The 22,453-nt window shown below is 52.4% G+C and overlaps 1 protein-coding gene across 4 annotated transcripts in view; it reads right to left on the bottom strand.

Moving 5' to 3' along the window:
• Positions 1-16,193, bottom strand: part of NKAIN1 (sodium/potassium transporting ATPase interacting 1) — a 42,058-nt gene extending 25,865 nt beyond the window's left edge. For 2 of the 4 annotated variants that reach the window (XM_060142726.1, XM_060142727.1), the window contains exon 1: positions 15,738-16,193. In XM_060142726.1, coding sequence (XP_059998709.1) covers positions 15,738-15,791 — 54 coding nt within the window. In that variant the 5' untranslated portion in view covers positions 15,792-16,193. Of the gene's footprint in view, positions 1-8,346; positions 8,445-8,858; positions 9,010-15,737 lie in introns of all 4 variants that reach the window. The other 2 variants (XM_060142728.1, XM_060142729.1) reach the window with 2 other exon arrangements.
• Between the last annotated feature and the right edge of the window lie 6,260 nt (positions 16,194-22,453).

Raw genomic sequence — 22,453 nt, 5'->3', positions numbered from 1 at the left:
TGTAACGTGGCATCGTTAGCCCCACTGGACAGATGCAGAACTGAGGCTCAGGGAGGTGAAGGGTGCTTCCAGCATCCTTCCCTCTGTGCTGCCTTTACTCCCCCATATGGTAAAGGTCTGTTTATCTGTGCGGGTCTCCTGCTCTGATTCATCTGTGGCATGAAGGAATAAGTGAGTGGAATGAGTATCACCCCCCCCCACTCTCCTGTCACCCTCTTCCTTCCTTGGTGATCTACAAGTTCCGGGGGACGCCACCCTGCAGTGTTCTGTTCTGGCCAGGGGAGAGGGTCATGTGGGGCCTGTGAAAGCCAGGGCGGTAAGGAGGGATGGCAGGAGAGGGCCTGCATGGGAGGGGGTACCCCTCCACCCCCCTGCCAGGGGACAGGGCTGAGGTGTTTCCCTTCAAAATGCCTGGCTCGGAACTTCGACACGAGCATTAATATCGATGGCTAATATTTTGGGTGCACTTACTGTGCACCAGGCTTTGTGGCAAGTGCTTTGCGCGCGCCCTCTCATTTGAGTGAGGGATTGGTTATCACCCCTGCTCCATGGAGGGGAGTGCAGCCTGAGATCTGAGCTGGAGAGGCGGCAGAGCCGTGGCAAACCAGGTGGTTCTGGAGCCAAAGCCTGGCTCTTAACCAGATACCTGCAGCCCCGAGGAGACCATCTCGCCCTCACCTCCCCATCCCCCATCCCCCATCCCAGGGGCTGGCTGGGAAGATGAAAAGGGAGGGCAGAGGAGCTGAGGAGTGAGAGTGGAGCAGCCTCCTGCCATCGTCTCCTGGCCCCGGGCCAGAAGGCTGCTGGTGGGCCTGTTGCAGAAGAGGTGCGCTGTCTGTGTGGCAGCAAGAGTGGAGGGAGGGCGCCTCCCGAGGACCAGGCCCTGCCAGATCTTCAGGCCTGGTTTACAGGAGGAAGGAAAGGGAACGCATAGTTCTCAAGTGCCTACTGTGTGCCTATGCTGAGTATCGCCCTTTACAGGTGGCATTTCCCTTTACCCCCAGAATGACACTGAGAGACTAACAGCTAACGCTTAGGATACGTCAAGCATCCCGGACGCTCACCATGCTTCGATTCATTTAATCCTCACAGAAACACGCCAGCTACAGACACTCTGCACATGGGAAAACGGAACCATGAAGAAGAAAAGTATCTTGCCCAAGGTCACACGGCTGGTAAAGCTTTGATCCAGGCCCTCTGGCCCTAGAGTCTATAAGTAACACACTTTGTATCCTGCTAGGGGAGTGTCGTCCCCATTGTCCACAGCAGGAGAGTGAGGCCCTTTCTTGAGGTCACCAGGGGTCGGAGCGGGGTTTGAGCTCCGTCTCCTGGGAATGTCTGTGGCATTTTGACTTCGTGGCACCCTGCCCCTGCTCCCCACCAACTCCTGCCCAGAAACACTGAGACCACAGGAATGGTTCTAGCTGTAGCCGCTGGCCCATGGCTGCCCAGAACTGAGCAAAGAGCAGCCCCCTTCCACCCACCTGGAAAGCTTATGTTTGTTCAGGGTTTCTTTGTCTGGAATCACACATCCAACCGCCATCCTTCCCAGAAATGGTGCCAGCCTGCTTCCTGGAACAGCCCACGAAGGGCCCCGATGCCAAGCTCCCTGACTTTCTTTGGGGCGGCAAGGGAAGGAGACAGGGATTAAAGCCCTCGGGCCCTACCGCCTCCCTGGGCCTCTGTGGACCCATCCATACAAAGGGTTATTAGCACGATGTCTCTGGGGACCTTCAGGCTCCTGCATTCCAGGATTCTCTGCCAGGAGCTTCCCACTCAGCAAACAGTCATAACTGTGCGCCTTACAGACGCACCACCTCCCAGAGCCTCAATGCCATTCCCATTGGCTGTAATTACAGCAGCTCCCATTTCCTAATGTTGACTAACTGCCAGGTGAGTGACTTTCGTGGATTCTCTCCCTGAATTTGCTGGACAGCCCTAAGAGGCAGGTCCAGTGACCTCCACTTTACAGATGAAGCAGCTCGGCTCAGGGAGGCTGAGCGCCTTGCCTGCGTGCACACTCCCTACGAGCAGCAGAAGCAGGACATCTCACCGCTGCCTCATGCAGCTGGGAGGGGGAGAGCCCATCGCGTATGTCAAGGATTTGGCCACAGGCCTTGATAAACCATGTCCCCACACCCTCCATCCTGCCCCATCAGGCCTGGGCGCCCACCAGCCCAGCCTGTCACAGCTGACAAGCATGGTGTGATTCCCAGACAGCCTCTCACTTCAGTGGAGGATCCCTGTGTCCCTGGCAGCCTAGCATGAGAATGACAGCTAGTGGCAGCTTGGGGACAGCAGCCCACTCAGACGGCTCATGGGGCTGCTGACCGGCAGACAGACAGGGCCAGGCTGGAGCAGCTGGCATCGCCGGAGGCAGGTGAGGCACCTGGGAGCCTCTCATGGCACCCACCCCCAAGTCCAGACCCTTCGCTAACGTTTGGGGGCCTTCAGGACCGAGGCAAAACTACCAACAGCGCACCATGTGTCCAAATATTTAAGTTACAAATCAAGCTGACTAACTCTTAAATAAAATATGTTATATCTTCCCACCCAGACATAATGGTCTGGAAGGCCAGCCTGTGCGCTGAAATTTCTCAGACTCCCGACTTCCGTGCCAGAAGACAGCAGTGCCTTCTGGGTTCCTTCTGTGCAGGGGCCTCATACACAGGTCTGGACACCCTGGAACACACATGTAGGCAACATCCACACCTGTCCCTCCCCCAGGCAGCCAGCCTTTGTCTATCCCGGGGGCTCAGGGGCGCACACACCAGCTGCACAGGCTCCCTCCCTCCCCTCCCTGCCTCCTCCCAGGAGATGCCCTGGCAGGTCCTGAAAGTGGGCTTGGAGCTGACCTAACAGGGGACCCTGGGGTCTGTCATGAGCAAACTGGTAAACCCGCACTTGGAGACACGTTCCGAAGAAAGAGTCTCGGACCACACAGGTGCCTGGACTCCGGGCGGCCCAGGGGGAGGGAGAGAGCTTAGGACTGAGCATCAGGAAATCCAGGCAGACACCAGCTCTGCCATGTGCGTGCTGTGACTTGTGGCCGGTGAATCCCCCTCCTGGGTCCCATTTGCTCATCTGTAAAACAGGGACGACAGTTCCTGCCTGGTGGGGCCGTAGTCAGGAGTAAATGCAGTAAGTCCACGAAAAGGTTCCTGCCTTGCTTTCAGACTGTTCAACTCCACTGAAGACTGTCTCTAAGAAACCCTCCCTTTAACACTGGACTCCTTTACCGTCTGCTTTTCCGTATGTCCCTGGCCACACCGCACCATGAACACTAACAGCATCTGAGCCCACACTGGCCGGGTGCCTCCCACACCACAGAATCCCCGGCACCTAGCACAGGGCCAGACACAGAGTAAGCAGAAGCTCTGTGATTATTCACCCGGCCTTTCCACCTGCTTGTGGGGTTCACCCAACCAACGCCATCACTGAGGGCCTTCTGAGGGCCAGACTCACCACCAGGCTCTGAGGACCAGATGGCTCAGGCACCTCTCCAGGCCACACGGAGCTCGCAGTCTAGAGAGAGCGATTTGACGTGGAAATGAGAACAGGTGACAACAGAGGGATGCCTGCCGTCATGCGGGCAGTAGGGGCAAGGTGTTCCCAGAGGCCAGAGGAAGACGGGTGCGGGAGTACAGTGAGGCCCCAAAGAGGAAATGATGGGTGAGCTGGCCTTAAGGAGATTAAGAGCGGAGGGGACTTCCAGAGACAGGAACAGCAGGTGCAAAGGCACAGAGGTGTGAGGTACAGCTGGTGTGCTTATCTCAACGTGGCCAGAGCTCAGTCTCTTAGGAAGTGGTGAGTGTCAGGGCTGGCGGGGCCGCCAGGGCCACCTAGCATCCCACTAGCCAGCCCAGTAATTCTCAATGTGTGACTAGCAGAATTAGCAGCACCTTGGAACTTGTTAGAAATGCAAATTCTCAGGCCCACCTCAGACCTACTAAATCGGAAACTCGGGGCAGCATGCAGAAATCTGTATCTGAACGAGCTCTCTAGGTGCCTGTGATGCACGCTAGTTTGAGAACCACTGGACTTCCTCCTGAAGGCAACAGGAGCCGTGTTATAAAGCGGCCCAGATCTGAAAGCTGGCCTCACGTGAGCCCTCGCCTCCAGCGGGACAGCTGTGTGTGGCAGAATAATCTATCTTCACCTGTGAGGGAGGGGCCCCTGGGAAGGCAGAGACCCCTGGTGGGCACAGGGCCCGTTACCAGGGTGACCACCTGTCACTCGGAGAAAGGGGGCAGCACCCTACAGACGGTCAACGGAGGGGAGCTTGTTATCACGGCTACCTCCCCTCAGGTGGGACAGGGTAAGGGAAGAGGGGAGCCTGCGGTGTCAGGTATCCACTCCCATCCCCAGGTGGGAGCATCGCAGACCTAGGCTCCTCTTCTGACTGAATCTAGCCCACCATCCCCTTCTCTGTCCATCTGGGCCCCAGGTGGCAATTTCCTCCCCTCCCCATCATGAAGCCACACCCTCCTGTCACAGCCCAAGGGCTGTGGGGCTGTCTCCTTGGTTACAGCCTGGGCTCCTTTATCCATGGTGAGCCTCTCTCAAGAGGCCCCACACCCTCATCTGCTAGGTCTTCACTTTCCTTTGCCAAGGCTGGCTCTAGGGGCCGTGACCCAGATCAGTAGCAGGGCTCTCCCACTCTCTCTTCAGCTGTTGGCACATAGTGAGAAAAAGAGGAACCAGAGGATTCAACACGTTACCTTCGACCAGGAGACGGACACAGAGGGTGCGTCAAATAGCTTTACAAGGTGCAACTTGATGTTCAAGAGAGAGCAAACTGCACCCTCAAGCCTAGTCAAGTACAAAGCATGAGAAGGGAGGGTTCTCGAGCCCGAAAGGCCTGGGTGTGAGTCTGCACCAACCCTGCGTTATCCTGGGCAGGCTTTGTTACTTCCCGAGCCTCAGTTTCCTCACCTGCATATTGGAGATAATATTAATATCTACCCCCTAGGCTCTCTGCAAGATTAAGTGAGAAAATGCATCTGAAGTGAGAAACATAGTACCTGGCACCTCGCTGCATCTTACCTTCCTGTTCCTCAGAGAGGGGGAGGAATGCCTGTTCCCGGGTGACCTCTCTCTGCTGGTGGGACACCTGGTGGGGAAGAGCAGTGGCTCTGGGGTTAGAAACAATCCATAAACATCCACTGTTGGTACCGTTCTGATTACTATTAATCACGGGCAATGAATGGAGCCCGGCCTGGTAAATTGCTTCCTCCAATGACATTTCCTATTGTCATTGTAGCCTTCATTCAGCGCAATCTGATACAGGGATGTTTTCTAGAAAGCGGGAGCCATGTTGTGCTTCTTAGTTATCCTGCAGTGCCTGGCCCCTGGCCCTGGCAGGGAGCACCCAAGCAGCTCAGCGTGGAAGGGACTTGGAAATCACCCACTCTAACTTAGTATGCAAGGCAGAAAGCTCTCCTCCCTGGCTTTATCAAGTGCTTCGATGCCTCCAGGGAGGAAGTCCTTATTCTCTGCTGAAGATGGACTAGTGCCTGGGGCTCCAGGGAGGCTGAGCCCTGCGGGGTGAGCAGGAGCTGAATGGGCAGCCGCAGGATTTGGGGCGATGGGAACTCCTAGGGCCACCCCTACACTCTAGCAGCCCCCCTTCCTCTCCCGCTGAGAGTTGATAATAGGAATGGTTCTAATTATGCTCTAATTGCTTGCTTCCAGGCAGTTTCTCTGGAGCCAAGGAGTTCAGAGTTCATGAATAAATGAAGAGGGAGGAAGCGGGAGGGGATGTTTATTGATCCACAAATCTCCACGTGCCAATGTCTGCCCCACAAATGCTTGGGCGTGCAGCTGCGTGCAATTTTGCATACATACAAACACACAGATATACACACCACAGCCCCCCAGACGCCTCTCTCCAAAGGACTGGTGGGGGGTAAAAGGAAGGTAACAAGAAGTGTCCTACACTGGCTTTGGGCCCCAGTCTCAACTCTGCCACTGACTTGTATTGTGGTCTTGGGAAAATCCTAGTTTTCCCAGCTGTAGAGTACAGAGGTGAAGTGATGTCTGATACCCTCCTCTCAGCCTTTAGGATTTCAATGGGGTATCATCCAGTTAGACAGAACCCTGGGCAGTGCCAGGTGGGCACTGTCGCCCTCAGATTGCCCTTTCACCTGGATGCCTCATTCCCTAAGAACTGGCCAAGCAGCCGCGGGCTTCAGGGAAGTGGTAGGAGGAACACACACATCTCCATCCTGGTGGGACACTTAGTAAAGATGAGTAGGGGCTCTGGACTCGGGGCTGTGGGGGCCCTGGGCAAGGCACTTGAACTTCAGTTGCTTTGTCTGTTAAACGGCAATGAGAGACTCTGTGTTATGAAGGTTCACCCAGGGCATATAGTGGCCTCAGTTGAGCGCCTGGCACACAGTGAGCATCTGGTAAGTGGTAGTTGTTATTGCTAATACTGTCAACACCCTGCAAGGTATAGATTGGTGCCTCATAACAGATGAGGAAACTAAGGCACAGAATGGTCAAGCACCTTGCCCCAGGTCATGCATTAAGTGGCAGGATTTTAACCCAAGCCCATCTGACCCTGAAACTTCTGTGTTCCAGCCTTGTCTCTCCACTGTGTCTGATCCACCTGGTCCCCAAGAACTGGCAAGCAGTAGGTATCCACAACATGCTGGATGACAGAGAAATGTGGAAAAGAAAAACAGAGCATAAAAATATGCTCTGTTTCCAGTGACCAAGGTGGGGGTAGACAGATGAGAGAAGAACTAGACCAAGACTCCCTCCAAGATCAAATCGAAGCGTTGGGTCTGGGCGGACCCCAGGCCTCCCTGCCTCGTGGCTGGGGCTAGTCCAGGTGGGGATCAAGGGGGTCCTTGGTATGTGCTTGAGGAAGTAAATCTTTTCACTCTTTATGATTTCCACTAAGAAGCCAAAGCTAGCAATCCTGGCTTTTGGCATCAGCCCGAACCTGCTATGTCACTGCCTTGCTGTGTGACACTGGGCAATCAACTGCAGCTCTCTGAGCCTCAGAGCCCTCATCTAGGAAATGGGAATAACAGTGGTCCAGCCCTGGGGCTGCTGGGAGGGTGATAAGGGATGACACGTGTGAGGCCATACGCTAGAGGTTAAGAGTAGGGCCTGGAGTCCGGCTACCTAGGTTGGTATCCCAGCTCCTCCACTGCCTGACGTAACCGCCCGCAGCCTCAGATTCTGCTTCTGCAAAACGGGGATCATAACTGTCTACCACAAAAGGGTGCAGTGAGGGTGAATGAGCTACCACAGGTAGAGCGGTTGCGACAGTTGGCAGTGCTTTGAAATGCTCAGTAAATCTTCTTTATTGGACATTTCACATATGGGGAAACCGAGCCCCTGAGCGGGCAAGGACTTGTCCAAAGTCACAGAGCCAGTTCAGAGCACAGCCAGTCCTCTGTGGGGGCTGGCTGTTTGCAGGGCCCCTTGTCCAGACCACGGCTTCAATGGGTAACCACAGACCTTTCACAGTACCTGGGCTATCCTGCTCCAGCCTTGAGGACTCTGGGGGATTGAACCCCGCCCCCCTTCCTGTCCTCCCCGGTGCCTCTGAGGCTGGCTCAAACCAGTGGGGTATGTCAGAGGGCAGGGAGGGCTGACCTGCCTTCCTGGCCCACCTGGCCGGCCCCTCCACTCCAGGACTGGCTGCAGAGGCCTCAGAAACAAGCCAGGAGTCCAGGACCAGAACACCATTTGTCAGCCCTGCATGGTAGTGGCAGGCTCATCTCCATGGCAACAGTGCAGTGTGAAGGCATCCTAGCATCATTAGGGAGAGCTCTGAGTAGTATAAACAGAGGCTGCAGTAGATTACATGCCTATTATGAGCAGTCTCAGGCTCTGAGCACTGGTAATTATGCCTAATTGTGCATTTAATTCTGTAATTGAAAACCCACATCTCTGGTTCAGGCTGGGGCTGCAGAACCTACCCCCCAACCTCAAAAGAAAGAGGCATAGGAGCCACCCCTACCCTACTAATCCCAGGGCTGCCTCTCCTTCTAGGGCAAGGGGTAGCCAGAGTGGGCACGGAAGTAAAGCACCTACAGACTCCCATTTCCCCCACTTCCTGTGCCAGGAGCTCTGCCACGCTCTGTGATTTGGGGTAGGGGGGAACATGCTTAAGGCAAAGGGACGTGGTAAGAAAAGCACAAAAATGCTCACAATTTTCATTATTCATAATAGAAACCATTTTGCACTATTGCCACTGTCCTCTCAGGACCCAGAATCAGCCTCTGGTGGTTCCAAGGGACTCGGATCATCACTAGATCCATTACACATCCAAGTCATCCAACCTACATATAAATTCTTAATCACTGCCAGAGACAGGGAACTCACCACCTGATTGTCAGTCCACCACTGCAGAGCCTCTGTAGATAGTTTGAAGACCGCTGATGGAGTTCAACACTCTCTCCTCCATCCCCTGGTTTCACAGACTGGAGAAAATGAGACCCAGAGAGGGACAGGGCCAGCTCAAAGTTGCACAGGAAGTGAGTACCAGAACCCTGGGATTCTGACTTGCAGCTCAGGGTATATTTTGTACCCTAAAGTGACCCAGCACCAAGAATCGTGCCCAGCACTTTGTAGGTGCTTCATAAATACTTGCTGAACGCAACTCAGGGTAGGGTTAGTTGGTGGCAAAGCTTACTCTCTTACCCAACAATATTTTGCCTTTCTAGGGGTCAGGAAGTTCCCCTGTAGTGGCTCAGGGGTTAATGATGGGCTAGAATCTCCTGCTCTGAACTTCTGGGGTCTGAGACTTGATCTTACAACCAAATATGCCATGTAGGCATTTGGGATGGGGATAGTACCGACACTCATTCAAACAGACAGAGGAAAGAACAGGTCACCTGAGTCCCTGACAGCCTGACACCCAGGTGTCAAGCCTCAGGCACGCCACTGGAGGCAGGAGTCTCCTCCTCTCCCCAGAGCCTGATACTCCCATCTGTCATCGCTGCCTGCAGCAAGGTGGGCTGATGCGGCAGCAGCTCTGATCTCCACCTGGGAAAGGATGGAATTCACTGATGAGTCAGGGCTGGAGGAGTCCTTTGAGATGGTGAGTCCAACCATCTCCCTTTACACAGGGGGACACAGAGAGCCAAGATTCCTCTCTGATTTCCTCTGAATGAGCGCTGGACTCTGTGCCCAGAGCTCTCCCTGCCTTATCTCAGGCCACCCTTACTATAGTCCCATGAGGATGTGCAATTATTATTCCCATTTTACAGAAGAGAAGATAAAGGGACAGTAAGGCCAAGGCCACAAAGGTTTAGCAGAACCTCTGCTTCAACTTGGGCCTTCAACTGGTTGAAAAAAAGGACATGTCCATTTCCCATCCCACAATATTCACGTTCATAGAACCTGCTGTCTCACTTCCGGGGCATTGAAGAGTGTGAACCCTTTGTGAGCTCCTACTCAGTATATCTTACCTACGAGAAGGACAATTCTCTGAGGACGATTACTAGTATCCTGATTTAGAGAAATGCAAGTGGAAGCTCAGAGAGGTTAAGTGTCTTGCCCAAGGTCACTCAGCTATAAAGAGGCAGAGATGGAACTCAAACCCCAGCCTGACTGCACAGCTCAAGCTCTTCCCAGTTGAACTCCCTGCCTCTGGACGTACCAGCTGCTCTGAAAGGCAGGGGCCAGGAGGCCAGAGTATCCCATTAAAACCTGCAACCACAGTAACTGCTCTTCCAAAACCCTGGTACTTGCTGGCAGGAGCACATGTCCCAGAGAGGCGTGCTTTGCTGCCTGAGTCTCTCCCTCAGTCTCCGAATCACCACCCCTCTCCCTCTCCAGGACCAGCAGGGAGACCAAGAGCATTGGGACTGGCGTTCCCCAGACCAAAGCCAGCTCCATCTGCTGTGGCCAGGAGTTAGCTTTTAAAAACACATCTCTGGTCTCATCTTGCTCTCCTATCACCTACTCCTCCCTGAAACTAGATGAGAAAAGAGACTTCAACCATTAGAGCTGACCATCTCCACTTGGTCTAGATTTTGCAATTGTTCTCAAACCCTTTCCCTGTGATCATTTATGTGAAGCCTAGACTGTATCTTTTGTTTCCTTGGTAACAAGTCACTTCATTCTTCTGACCTCAGTATGCCCATCAGTAATTGGGTATAAAGACCATCCCTATCTCATAGAGTTGTTATGAGGGCTCTTCATAACTCTTCAATACAGGTTAAGTTCTTTCCCATATAACTTGTTCTTAACCTGCATCACAGTTCCCTTAAACCCAACACAGGGCTTGGGGTGAGGAGAAATGGGGACGGCGGATGGGGTTAGCATTTGAATAAGCAGCTCAGAAGGTCTGGCATCTAGTAACAACCCTTTATGGATGAAGAAAGCTTTATATCTCTCCATCGGTTTCCACATCCAGCATCGCCACAATCCTACGGGGGAGCAATAGGGCATCCAAGGTAGAAGCTGTGGAGTCCTGATGTGTGAATGCTCACTCTGTCCCTACTATTTATGTGGCCATGGATAAGCCAGATAGTAACAAGGGACAAGGTATATAGAGCACTTAAGCACAGCGCCTGGTTCATAGCAGACACCAAATACAAGGAAGTTGTTGTTATTATTTCCCACAGAACCATTCGTTTTCCATATAAAGAAACTAAGACTTGAAGAGTTTATGGGTATGAGCCTGGTCACTAAAATCTCTAATCCAGGCAGAGATGGGGGCTGAAGTGACTTATCCAAACTGCAAGGCAAGTAACAGCCAGCCAGCCGCAGGGAGCGCTGCCTGGGCCAGTGCTGTCTGGGCGTCATCTCAGGGAACCCTCCCAAACTACCACAGGGTAGGAGCTGTTGTCCTGACTACTTTACAGGAATGAGGCAGAGGCTCAGAGAAGGTAAGGGACTTTCTGGAAGTCACAAAGCAAGGCAGCAATGTCTGCCTGATCCCAGAGGTCCTTCACCCCTCTGTGCCAGATGTCAGAGCGGCTGCCCTTTATGGGGTACTTATGTCAAAATCCCCCAGCCACCACCCCTGCAAAGGAGCAGAACCAGGGCCATCCACTGCACCTCCCCCCCGGGCGGGGGGCCCTGCTCCATTCCACCTTGCCCACCTCATAAGGGTTTTGAGGGCAGTTTGGCCTCAGTCTGTCCATCTGCAAAAGGGACTTGATCACCCCAGCCTCTACCCTGTCAAAGAGGTATAAAGAACAAAGAGGGTCAGTGGCCTGGACGATTTCGTGCTCTGACTCTGAAGCCTGGCCCAAGGACCTGAAGCACCCGGAGCAGAGCCAGCCCCTCCCCAGGAAGCCATGAGCTTGCAGATGCAGCTGCTTCTGAACGCAGGCCCCTGCAGAGCCTAGCTCCCTCCGGTCTTCACGACTTCACCATCCGCTGCTAATAACGACATCAATCAGGTTGACCACGTTTCACACCATTACTCGCAGCTCAGCAGGAAGCAACATATTTCCCCCCTCACCCACCATCTTCCAGAAAGCAAAGAGCTTTCCAGAGGGGAAAAGAATGAAACCGATGTGTTTTCTGAGTACCTACTGTGTGCGTGGCAGCTGCCTAAGCCCTTTTTCTAACTCTGAGAGGTAAGGAAGACTCTTTTTCTTTGACAGGGAAAGATATTGGGGTCCAGAGGAGCGAATGCATGTGTCCAAGGTCACACACAGCCAGGACAAGTACAATCATGGCAGTGATGTATTACTGACCACTCACTGGCTCATGGTGCCAGGCACGTGCGTGATCCTATTGAAACAGTATCATTTTCGTTTTCAGATAAGGAGACTGAGGCCTGAAGCAGTGAAGAGACCTGTCTGAGGTCACGGGCTGCTTAAACGTGAGGAGCAGAGTGACACGGGGCGGAGAGGGTGGCTCTCTGCTCCGGCAAAAGAGCGCATGAATCTTGGTGCTGTCACTGACTAGCTTAGAGACCTCTCTGAGCCTCAGTTTCCTCATCAGAAAAAGGGGCTCATAAAAACATCTATCCCATTTTGTAGGATAAAAATAAGAAGGATAAAAACAGTAAAACAGCTAACGTTTATCGATCGCTGAACATGTACCAGGCAACTTTGCCAAGCACTTGACATATGTAAGCTCACTGGGTTTAATGAGGTTATGCATATAAACTGCTTAGCACAGAACTCCAGAAATGGGACCGATCATGGTGATGATGAAGAAATTGATGATGATTCCCTTGGGCAAATCTCCCTGGTTCATCCTTTTACTGGAAGAATAGAGTAGCCTGTAAGCTTTCAGGAAGGAGGTGGACCAGGAAAGAAGGGCAGGGTTTGGACAGGGGAGGGAAAAGGGAAACACATAAAAATTAGGGTGTGAATAGCATTAGTAATGTTAAGATGATATGCCAAGTAGGGAGAAAGCAAGGCACCCAAGACGTTCTACAGAGTGGAACTAGACTGAGACACACGGAAACCTCCAGGCCAGTCCAGACATCCTCCCAGGGTCCCAGATGGGCAGAACTGGCAGGACCCTAGAGACACAGACCAATGGTTCTTCCCATTTTACAGATGGGGAAAAACCAAGGCTTGCAGTAGGGAAAAGACTTGTCCAAGTTCACAGGATGTCAGTGGCAGAGGCAGGCTTGAATCCAGGCCTCCTGACTCTTAGCTCCATGCCCAACTACCTGCTGCTTCCCACAAAGGAAGAGTGCAGGAGGGCATTTGGATATGTCTGGGTCAAAATTCCAGGGAAGCATACCAGGGTATACATCATTAAGATAATAACAATCAAAAACTATAGTTTACTGAATGCTCACTCTGTGCCTGGCACAGTGCTAAGCTCATCTGCATTAAGCTATATGCATTTCATCCTCACAACAACCCTAAGACTTGGGAACTGTTTCTATCATCTCTATTTAACAGATGACAAAACTGTGGCTCAGAGAGGCTAAGCAACTTGCTTAAGATCACACAGCTAGGAAGTGACAGAGCCAGGGCTCAAACCCACGTCTGTCCTGTCAAACTCCAGAGTCTTGTCTCCTTTACTTGTCCACCTGAATGGTCCAGTCCGCACCTCCTTCTCCCACCCTCCAGTGCACCCTCACATCCTACTCCCTCACCCAAAGCAAGTCTACCCCAACTACAGAACAGTGTTTAGAACTGGCCTGTTATCTTGTAATCATCAAGCCCCACACAAGAAAGAAAAACGACGTAGTTCCTCTTCTAAAGTTTTCAGCTGAGCAGCATTTAACAGTCTCTTCCTTCTCTGCGCCTGTCCACTGGATGAGAAAACAGGCTCCCTTCTCCCTGGAATGATGTCAGGCTGGTGAATTCCAGCAGCCGGGAGCACATTACCAAAGCTGCCAGGCAGCGAAGGCTCCTGGGGGTTAGCGACAGCTGAAGGGACCCACTCTGCAATCGGACCAGACAGAGCAACAGACTCAAGAGACCAATTTTCAAGTCCCTCCTCAGAGCACCTCTCCAAGTTATGTCATGTAACCCTCACAAGCTGCCCAAAGGCACCCAGCCAGGATGTAGAAGGGTCAGAATCCCACCCAGGTCTTGTCTAATTCCAGAGCCCCTTGTGCTGGTGAGCCCTCCAAGTGCAAGCGTGGCTTTAGCTGAGCTGGGGAGAGCTATGGAGGCAGGTGAGTGAGAGGCAGGGATACTGTCTCGCCACCTTCATCTCTCTAGAGTAGGAAGCACCTCCCAAGGGACCCCTGAGTCACCAGAGCCAGAACTACTTTTACAGTTAAGAAGGAGGCAACAGAGGATGCTGGTCAGCTGTCTGGCTTCACAGCCTGGCCCCTAACTGTAGAACTTTGGGCAAGCTACTTCATAGGGTTGTTAGGAGGATTAAATGAGTTAATACATGGAAAAGTGCTTACAGAGTACCTAGCACCTAGTAAGTGCCCCCCCAAAGCTAACCACTGTTATTATCATCAACAGAGAATGACCGTGGGCCAAACTGTTAATAGTGCTTACCTTTGGGGTATGGGACTGGGCATAGAAGGAAACGTCTTTAACTTCTGCTCTGTTTGGTTATTTATTGATTTCATCATTTTATAATATGTGTGTGTTACTTTTCTAATTAAAAAAAAAGTCCTGGTTTAAAATTTTAAAATTAACACAGAAAAAAAAATTCCTCGGAAAATTTCAGCACTTCTCTTGGCATTTTATGTTCCTCAAAGGAGATAAAGAGGAACTGGGAGCCTGGAGTTGCCAAATAACTGATTCACTCATTTATTTTACAAACATTAATGGAGTGCCAGGCACTGTTCCAGCTGCTGCGGATTTAGGGGGAACAAGGAAGATAATCTCTGCCCTTCTGGAGTTTCCATTCTACCTGATCTTAATTAATCCCCTGTGCCACACTCAAGGATGAGGAATTCACCGAGAGGCCGACCAAGATGGCCCAGCCCGGGGAAGTCACTTGCCCTGCAGCCCACAGCTGGGAGCAGGGCTACAATCTTCAGGGCCCAGCTGTTTCAACCGCTGCCCAAGAGGGCAGGTCTGTGGATGCAAGTTTGGGGCTGGGGTCCACAAGAGGAGAGAAAAAAGATGAACGAGGAGGCCTGTATAGCCACACTCAAAGCTTCATTCTGCATTACTGTACACACCTGTGGTGGAGGAAGGGCAATGGATGCAGGCAAAAGTGGAGACCCAGACCACGGAGTCAGGCAGTAGTGAGGCTCAGGTTCCCCCAACTCAGACTCAGACCTGAGTTCCGTCCATGGAGGTCCCCATGCACCTCTGCCCCCAAAGTCCCCAGTTGCTGGGCCTCAGCTCTAGGGTAGGCAGGAGATCCTGGCCTCTCCTTAAACACCTCCCCAAATTCACCTGCCAGAGTCTGAATTGAAGGGCAGAGCTGGTCCCCTTCGGCCCCCAAATTCACTCCACTGGCCTCCCTGAGACAAGAACCTGAGTTCCCTGGGCTGGGATTAGGTATAGTGTCCCCAGATGCTCCCATCCTCCCCAGGGCACCCAAGTATCCCACCCCTATCAGTGCCAGCCCAGGCAGAGGAGCCTGCCTCCCCCCCACCCCCACTCTGGTGGCAATGGTGACTGACAGAATGCCTGTGGCCTCAGCCAAAGCAGGGAGGGCGATCCCCACCTGGTTGGTCAGACTGGCCCAGGACCTGGTAGCTCCTTGTGACCCTCTCCAGGGAGGGGCTCTCCATTCCCAGGCCTGCCCGGTCAGGAGGATAGAGGGAGGCAGGAAGAGCACAAAGGAGTGAACGGTTCCTGGAGTCTATGGTCCCGACACACACAAATGAACATGGACCAGAAATGGTCAGAGATCTAGAGACATACCAAGGAGAAACCAGGAGAGAGACACACACAGGAGCAGAGACTTTGTGAGAAACACTGGGGCGGAGACCAGAGGCTGAGACCCACGCAAACGAGTGATCTAGAGGAAAACACACGGCAGTGACCTCAACGGATCCACACACCAGCCTCGGAAACACCCCCAAACCCCGGCGAGCCACAGTCCCACAGCGCATCTCCCCAACAGAAGGCCGCTCGTACAGTGCGGGCGAGACGCGCCGAGCCCCAGGCGCGGAGCGGGCCGGGGACTCGCGCACAGGACGCACTCGGGGACTGGGGAGCGCCGGGCGAGAAGCGCACACAAAGAGACAGCCGGGCCAGCCCGAGCAGGCTCCGCCCGTCCGCTTCGTGACTCCAGACCACCCCCCAACCCGGGCGCTCGCCCCAGACCCACACACAGAGACACACACCCCAACCGCACGCCCCGGGACCCCGCCCCGCCGCGCCCCACCCGGCCCGGCCGCCCGGGCGCGCGGCGCTCACCAGCTGCAGGCAGCAGAAGGCGACCAGCGTGCAGCGCCCGCTGCACTTGCCCATGGCTCTGGGGGCCGCGCGCGCCGTTCGCCGCGGCGCCCCTCTAGCTCAGCGGCCGCCGCCTCCTCCGCGCCGCGCGGGCTCCGCGTCCTCCCAGCTGGGCGCCCCGGGCGGCGGGGCCGGGCGCCTAGGGCCGGGCCCGGGAGCGCCGGGTCCTCAGGGCTGCGGCCGGCCGCTCGCGCTCGGAGTCCATGGTCAGTCCGCCCGCGCGCCGGCTCTGCCGCGCCTCCTTTGTCTGGCCGGCCGGCCGCCAGGCGCGCCTCCCGCCCCGGGGCGGCTGGCGGGGAGCGCGGAGCGGGGAGCGCAGGCACCGAGAGCGGCGCAGCGCAGAGCAGCACTGCCCAGCAGGGGCAGCCGCCCGGGCGCTCGGCGGCCGCGGCTTCCCGGCCCCACCACGTGGCTCCGCCGCCGAGAGGTAGGGAAGGAGGGAAAGAAGGGAGGGAAGAGGAGGGGAGGAGAGGGGTGGGGCGGGGCGGCAGAGCAAGCGGAGGGAGGGGAGAAGGGGGAGGGAAGCGCAGAGCAGAGGCGAGAGGCAGGAGTGAAGTGGCAAGAGTGCAGGCTTGGGGACTGATGGCCCTGGGTCAAACCCAGCTTCACTGCTCACTCGCTGTGTGACCTTGGGCAAATCACGTCACCTCTCTGGGCCTCCGTTTTCCTAACAAAATAGGAATAATAATGACTGTTTCAGTGTTGCCGCAAAGATGAAATGCAGTTAGGTGAATAAAGCACTTAGCTCTGTGCCTGGCCTCCCGAGGGTGCTGGAGCATTCCTCTGTCCACCTTGTCTCTAGGGCCCGGCGGCTCCAACCTTGGCCCTCTATTTCCACTCCACTTCCCAGATCTGCTCCCCATCCCAGCTTCCCTCCTGAGTTCTTCCTTCCCTCTTTTCTTCTACTGGCATTTATTGAGCCCGACTGACCACATACACACCCCTGGGAGCCCTATGATCCAGAGATGAGCCCTGCAGCACTGTTCCAGAACCCACTGAGCTTCCCAGGCCAGGGAACAGGCAACCCCCAGGGGCATAAGCAGGAGATGACTGATGGCAGCGGTCTGCCCAGGGGGCTGAGGCCAGCCCCTCACCCAGGCTGCAGTGGGGAGGGAGTCAGGAAGGGCTTGCCAGTAGAAGACTGCCTTCTTCAAGGCGCCCCCTCCAAAAGCACTCAAGCTCTCAAACACATCCCCAGTCCACTGAATCATCCCAGCCCCACTCCTAACTTCTTATATAGGGATTAGCATCACTCAGGTGGGAATCCCTGCGGCATCCTCCCTGCTCCTCTATCCCATCTGACCTGTCATTACATTCTGTGAACTTACCTTCCAGCTGTTATCTATGAAATACCTACTACCTACCAGGCTCTCCACTGGGGATTAAGGGGATGAACCAGTCCTGCACTCACTGAGAGAATAGTCTAGTGAGGAATTGTCATTAAAACCAGAAAACATGCAAATAAATAATGAAATATTCTGATGAGTACCTTAAAGGATAACAAAAAGTGAAAGAATAAGGGGACCATAACTCAGGTCCGGAGACCAGGAAAGGCCTCCTTGAGGACATGGCATTGATACTGAGAAGACAGTAGGAGGGAAGGAGAGGCCGAGGCCTGGTGAACAGTGTTCTGGCAGAAGAAACAATGTTTCTTTTCTTTTCCTTCCTGTCAGCTCTCACGGGCCCTCTGGACTCAGAACACAGTATGACACAGATTAAGACCCATGGTTCTGGAGCCAAGCAGCTTGGGTTCCAGTTCCAGCACTGCCACTTAGGCGCTGTTTACAGAGTCGGCACTCAAATGCATGACTTCTCCTAGGACTGGTGACATAATTTGTGTCCAGTGCATAATTTGTGCGGGCCAGTGCAAAATGAAAACGCAAGACTCCTTAAGGCCCATTAGGAAGGAAGACACAGCAGACCATAAAACCAGGCACAGGGAGGGCCCTGTGTGGCCGCAGAGGACACATGCCCCTGAAGCCAGTCGTGTTTTCTCCCTGGACTGTCGGAATGGTCTCTTCAGTGGTCTCCCTCCTCCACCCACTTGTCAGCCGCCACTTTTATTTTATTTATTTTATTTTTCGCCACTTAGTTGTGCTTTTTTTTTTCTTCTTTGACTGCGTTGTGCGGCATGTGGGATCCTAGTTCCCCAACCAGGGATCAAACCCGTGCCCCCCGCATTTGGAGCTCTGAGTCTTAACCACTGGACCGCCGGGGAAGTCCCAACCACTTAGTATTTTAAAACACACAGAATATTCGTAGAGTTGAAATTATGGGGAGTGGGATGAATTGGGAGATTGGGATTGACATATATACACTACTATGTGTAAAATAGATAACTAATGAGAACCTGCTGTGTAGCACAGGGAACTCTACTCAGTGCTCTGTAGTAACCTAAGTGGGAAGGAAATCTAAAAAAGAGTGGCGATATATATACGTATAACTGATTCACTTTGCTGCACAGCAGAAACTAACACAACATTGTAAAGCAACTATACTCCAATAAAAATTAATTTAAAAATTAAAAAAAAGAAATTATATGAGCTGAGGTTTTCACCTGGAATAATAAGCCGAGATAACAGTGGGAACTTTTCTCAGCCATGCTTGGCGAGTAACAGCTGTGTCCAACCAGTTTCCACGACTAGACAGGCCTCCAGGAGTCTGTGAAGTCCCTGAAATAATATGCAAATCTTCATCTGAGCAGATGTGTCATTTTCTGGGGAGAGGGTCCACAGGTTTCATCAGATTCTCCAAAGTATATTTCCCACAAAAGAATAAGAACCAGCCCCGCAAAGTCTCGGCCCAGATGTCACAGTTCTCTAGGAGATCCTCTTTGGGGCCTCTTCCACACAGAGCGTCTGCCAGTTCCCTCTGTGACACTAACAGTGCAATTCAGTAATAATAACCATCATGGCTCCCACTTATTGAGGGCTTACTCTGAGCCAGGTACTTGGCATACACTATCTCATTTAATCCTAAAAACAGTGGATTCCCCTGGGGCTGTGACCTGCCTTTGCCAGGCTGTTGGCTGTACCACATCATGCCTGTGACGCCCTGTCCCAGGGCCAGGCTGACTCACTCTTAAGTTTGTCCTATGGGACTAGGGATGATGGCCGGACATCAGCAGAACTAGCCTCTGCCCCTGAGCCATTCCGTTTAGTCGAAGTCTTGCCCACACCACACACACACACAGCATGCCCTCTCTCGCTTCCATGATTTGCACGTGTAGTTCTGTCTAGAATGCATCTCCCATCCAAATTTTCAGCCTGGAGGCCTCCTATTCAAATTTCAAATCTCAGCTCACCTGTCACTTCCCCCACCCAACCCAGACCTTCCTTAACACTCTGTGACCTCAAGGAGGCACCCTCCTTTGGGATCACATGTGGTCTGTGTTATCTCCATGAGAGATTTTACTGGGATTTACTGTCCTTGTCTGATTTTGTTCCCCCGATAGACTGAGCTCTATGAAGACAGTGACTGTGTCATAAATTATCTCTATATTCCACAGGACTTGGATCACGTCAGGAGTCAACAAATACGTGGTGAATGAATGATCTTCCTGCCTTGGGCCCTAGCATACCTTGTGCTCTCTTTACCACGGGGAAGTCCAGGATGCTAAGGGGGAAGGCAATCTAACTATAGGAAGAGATAGAAACATCTTTGGCAAGAAAGTGGGGATGTTAGGAGCTGAGGATGATGTCGGGAGGGGCTTGTAGTAGTCAACACAAAAGATGACTAACCCTTGGACTAGGGAAAGAATGTGGGGGAAATGAAGCAGGATTTAGAAGTAAAGGACAGAGATGATTCAGAACATTCCCACGCTTCCTGAGTAAGAAGGCAGGATCATGGTCAGCCCTAGAGAGAGGCACATTGCGGAGCTGCTGAAGTGAGGACATTTCTGAGCTGTTACGTCCTTCCCTTGCCCTAAACCAAGCCTAGTCACCATGTCTGAATCTTCCACCATTAGTCCCTCTCTGGGTTAAAACACTAAAAGCTTCTGAGAAAGTTCATTCATAAGATAGCAGAAATGTTAAACCTATTAATTTCTCCTTCCAAGTTAGAGGACTGAACGTGCTCCCTAATTATATTTTGTGGGGTGTTTTCTGATACCAACCAATTCTCCAACACCAGCTGGTTGTCCAACAATTCAATTCAATTCAATGCGGACGCTACCCAGAGTTGGCGCAGACCCACAGCTTAAAGGTTCAGTTCCACAAGACTGCCTCTCCTTCAGATGCTAGTTGCAAATCTCCAGCCAGCCCTACTTTTGACCAACCAGCTATACATCAGGGGTCCCCATGACCTCCTCCTCAGGTTGGATAATTTGTTTGTGAACAGCTCACAGAACCCAGGAAGGTAGATTACTTACATTTACTGGCTTATTATAAAGGAAACAGATGAATAGCCAGACAAAGAGGTCTGTAGGGTGAGGTCTGGAAGGGTCCTGGGCACTTCTGTCTCTGTGGAGTAGGGGTGCACAACCCTCCCATCTGGTTCACCTACGTGGAAGCTGCTCTGGGTCTCATTGTTCTAGAGCTGTTAGAAAGCTTGGTCACCAGCTACCACCCCTCCTCCCTGGAGCTCAGTAGGAGGGGCTAAAAGGTTCATCTCTAATCACTTGGTCTTTCTGGTGACCAGTCCCATCCTGAGTCTGTTGAGGGGTCTCTTCCTAAGTCATCTCATTAGAATAAACTCAGGTGTGATCAAAAGGGACTCATGAATAACAAGAGACACACCTGTCACTGAGGACACTCCCAGAGTTTTAGGAGCTCTGTGCCAAGACTAGGGACAAAGACCTCATTATATCACAGTAGCTAACACCTCTTAAGCATTCTGTGCCAGGCACTGTTCTGAGCAACTTCTATGCATTAACGCGTTAAATCTCACAGGAGCCCTCTGAGGTGGGTACTATTATCACCACCAGCAGTTTCTAGGAGAGGGAACTGAGGCTCAGAGAGGTTAGATCATGTGCCTGGGGTCATACAACAAGGAAGTAGCAGAATCAGGATTTGAATCCAGGCAGAACTACCTATACCATTCCTACTGCATTCCTTACGGTTTTTGAACTTTAATTTTTTTAGCAGCAAACGCTTCTCTTCAAAAGAAATCATATATTTCTAAAACTGAAAAAATGTTGGACCACTCTGGTTTTGTGGAGCAAGAGGACTGGGAACCTGCTGTCTCAGTCTGCCCCTGCATCCTGTGAAGATCAGCCCCTCAAGCCAAAGTCCCTCAGGAACAAAGTGAAAAAGCCACTGGCCTAGATGATCTGCAAAGTGCCTTTTCTGAAGAGGCGTGAGATAAAGAAAGGGAGAACCTGAATGGCAGAGAGGTTGAGTGAGTTCTGTAATGTCACACAGCACGTTAGGGCAGAGCTGGTTCTCAAGACCTCCGGGTAAGTTCCATTACTGTGTCAGGCACTGAGCTAGGAGCTTTGGAACCAAAGATGAAAAGGATAGGTGCCCCTGACAATCCTTGGGCTAAAAGCCTGAGGGTTAGCATACTGGCCAGCAGTGTGACATCGTCCACTGCTTGTTTCCCTAAACCCAGCAACTTCACCCATTTGCTTTTCCTCTCTGGGCCATGATGGCATCTGAGTTTGTGACTCTTGGGCCTGTGGGAGAGGCAGACATATAAACAGACAGTTATGAGTGATACACAGAAGGGCATAGTGCCTATGAGGTACAGAAACCAAATGGTGGAAATAATGGCTAACTCTGCTTGGGAATAGGCAGTGATGGAAAACTTCAGAGAAAGGATGATGCCTGAAATATAGGCTGCCAGACAGAAAAAGAAGTGGAAGAAAAATTAAAAATAAATAAATAAAAGAAAAAGAAGTGCAGACACAGAAGTATTTAACAGCAAGCTGTGTTCAGGAGCTATGACCCCTTCTCTTTAATTTCTGCACATACTTTTTACTGCTTGTCACCTCCTTCCTGCCACCACCCCTGTCCAGCCAACTTCCTTCAAATCTTAAAAGGAAAACAATTTCTAAGAAAGAATGGTTGAGGGACTTCCCTGGTGGTCCAGTGGTAAAGAATCCTCCTTACAATGCAGGGACACGGGTTCGATCCCTGGACAGGGAACTAAGATCCCACATGCCATGGGGCAACCAAGCCCACACGCCACAACTACCGAGCTCACGCGCCTCAACTAGAGACCCTGAGTGCTGCAAACTACAGAGCCCACGCACCCTGGAGCCTGCGCGCCACAACTAGAGAGAAAACCCGCACGCCACTAGAGAGAAGCCCACGCGCTGCAACGAAAGATCCTGCATGCCTCAACAAAGATCCCACATGCCGCAATTAAGACCCGATGCAGCCAAAAATAAATTAAATAAATAAATAAATAAGAAATAAATCTTAAAAAAAATGATTGAGAATAAAGGAATAGGAAGAACAGGGTGTATGTGAATGGGCAGGGTCTAGGTCAGGAAACCCTAAACAGCTCTGATGGCAGGCAGTAAAGCTGTAGAAAGTTGACTTTCCTTGTCTCGTTCCAGAATCCCTAGCACAGAATCTGCTGACAGCCAAGACAAATCTCCCTTTTCACTAGCCCTTAGCAGCTGCCTGGGCTTTCAGTTAAAGTCTGCCCTAAGGCCAGCTGAGCTGGGGACTTTGAGAGATGGCAGGAGGCCTTCTCCAATCGGCCCCATACTTCGCTGGGCCTTTATTATG

The sequence above is a fragment of the Lagenorhynchus albirostris genome, chromosome 2, assembly GCF_949774975.1.
Source record: "Lagenorhynchus albirostris chromosome 2, mLagAlb1.1, whole genome shotgun sequence".
Lineage (NCBI taxonomy): Eukaryota > Metazoa > Chordata > Mammalia > Artiodactyla > Delphinidae > Lagenorhynchus > Lagenorhynchus albirostris.
This window is presented reverse-complemented; position numbering and strand designations above follow the sequence as displayed.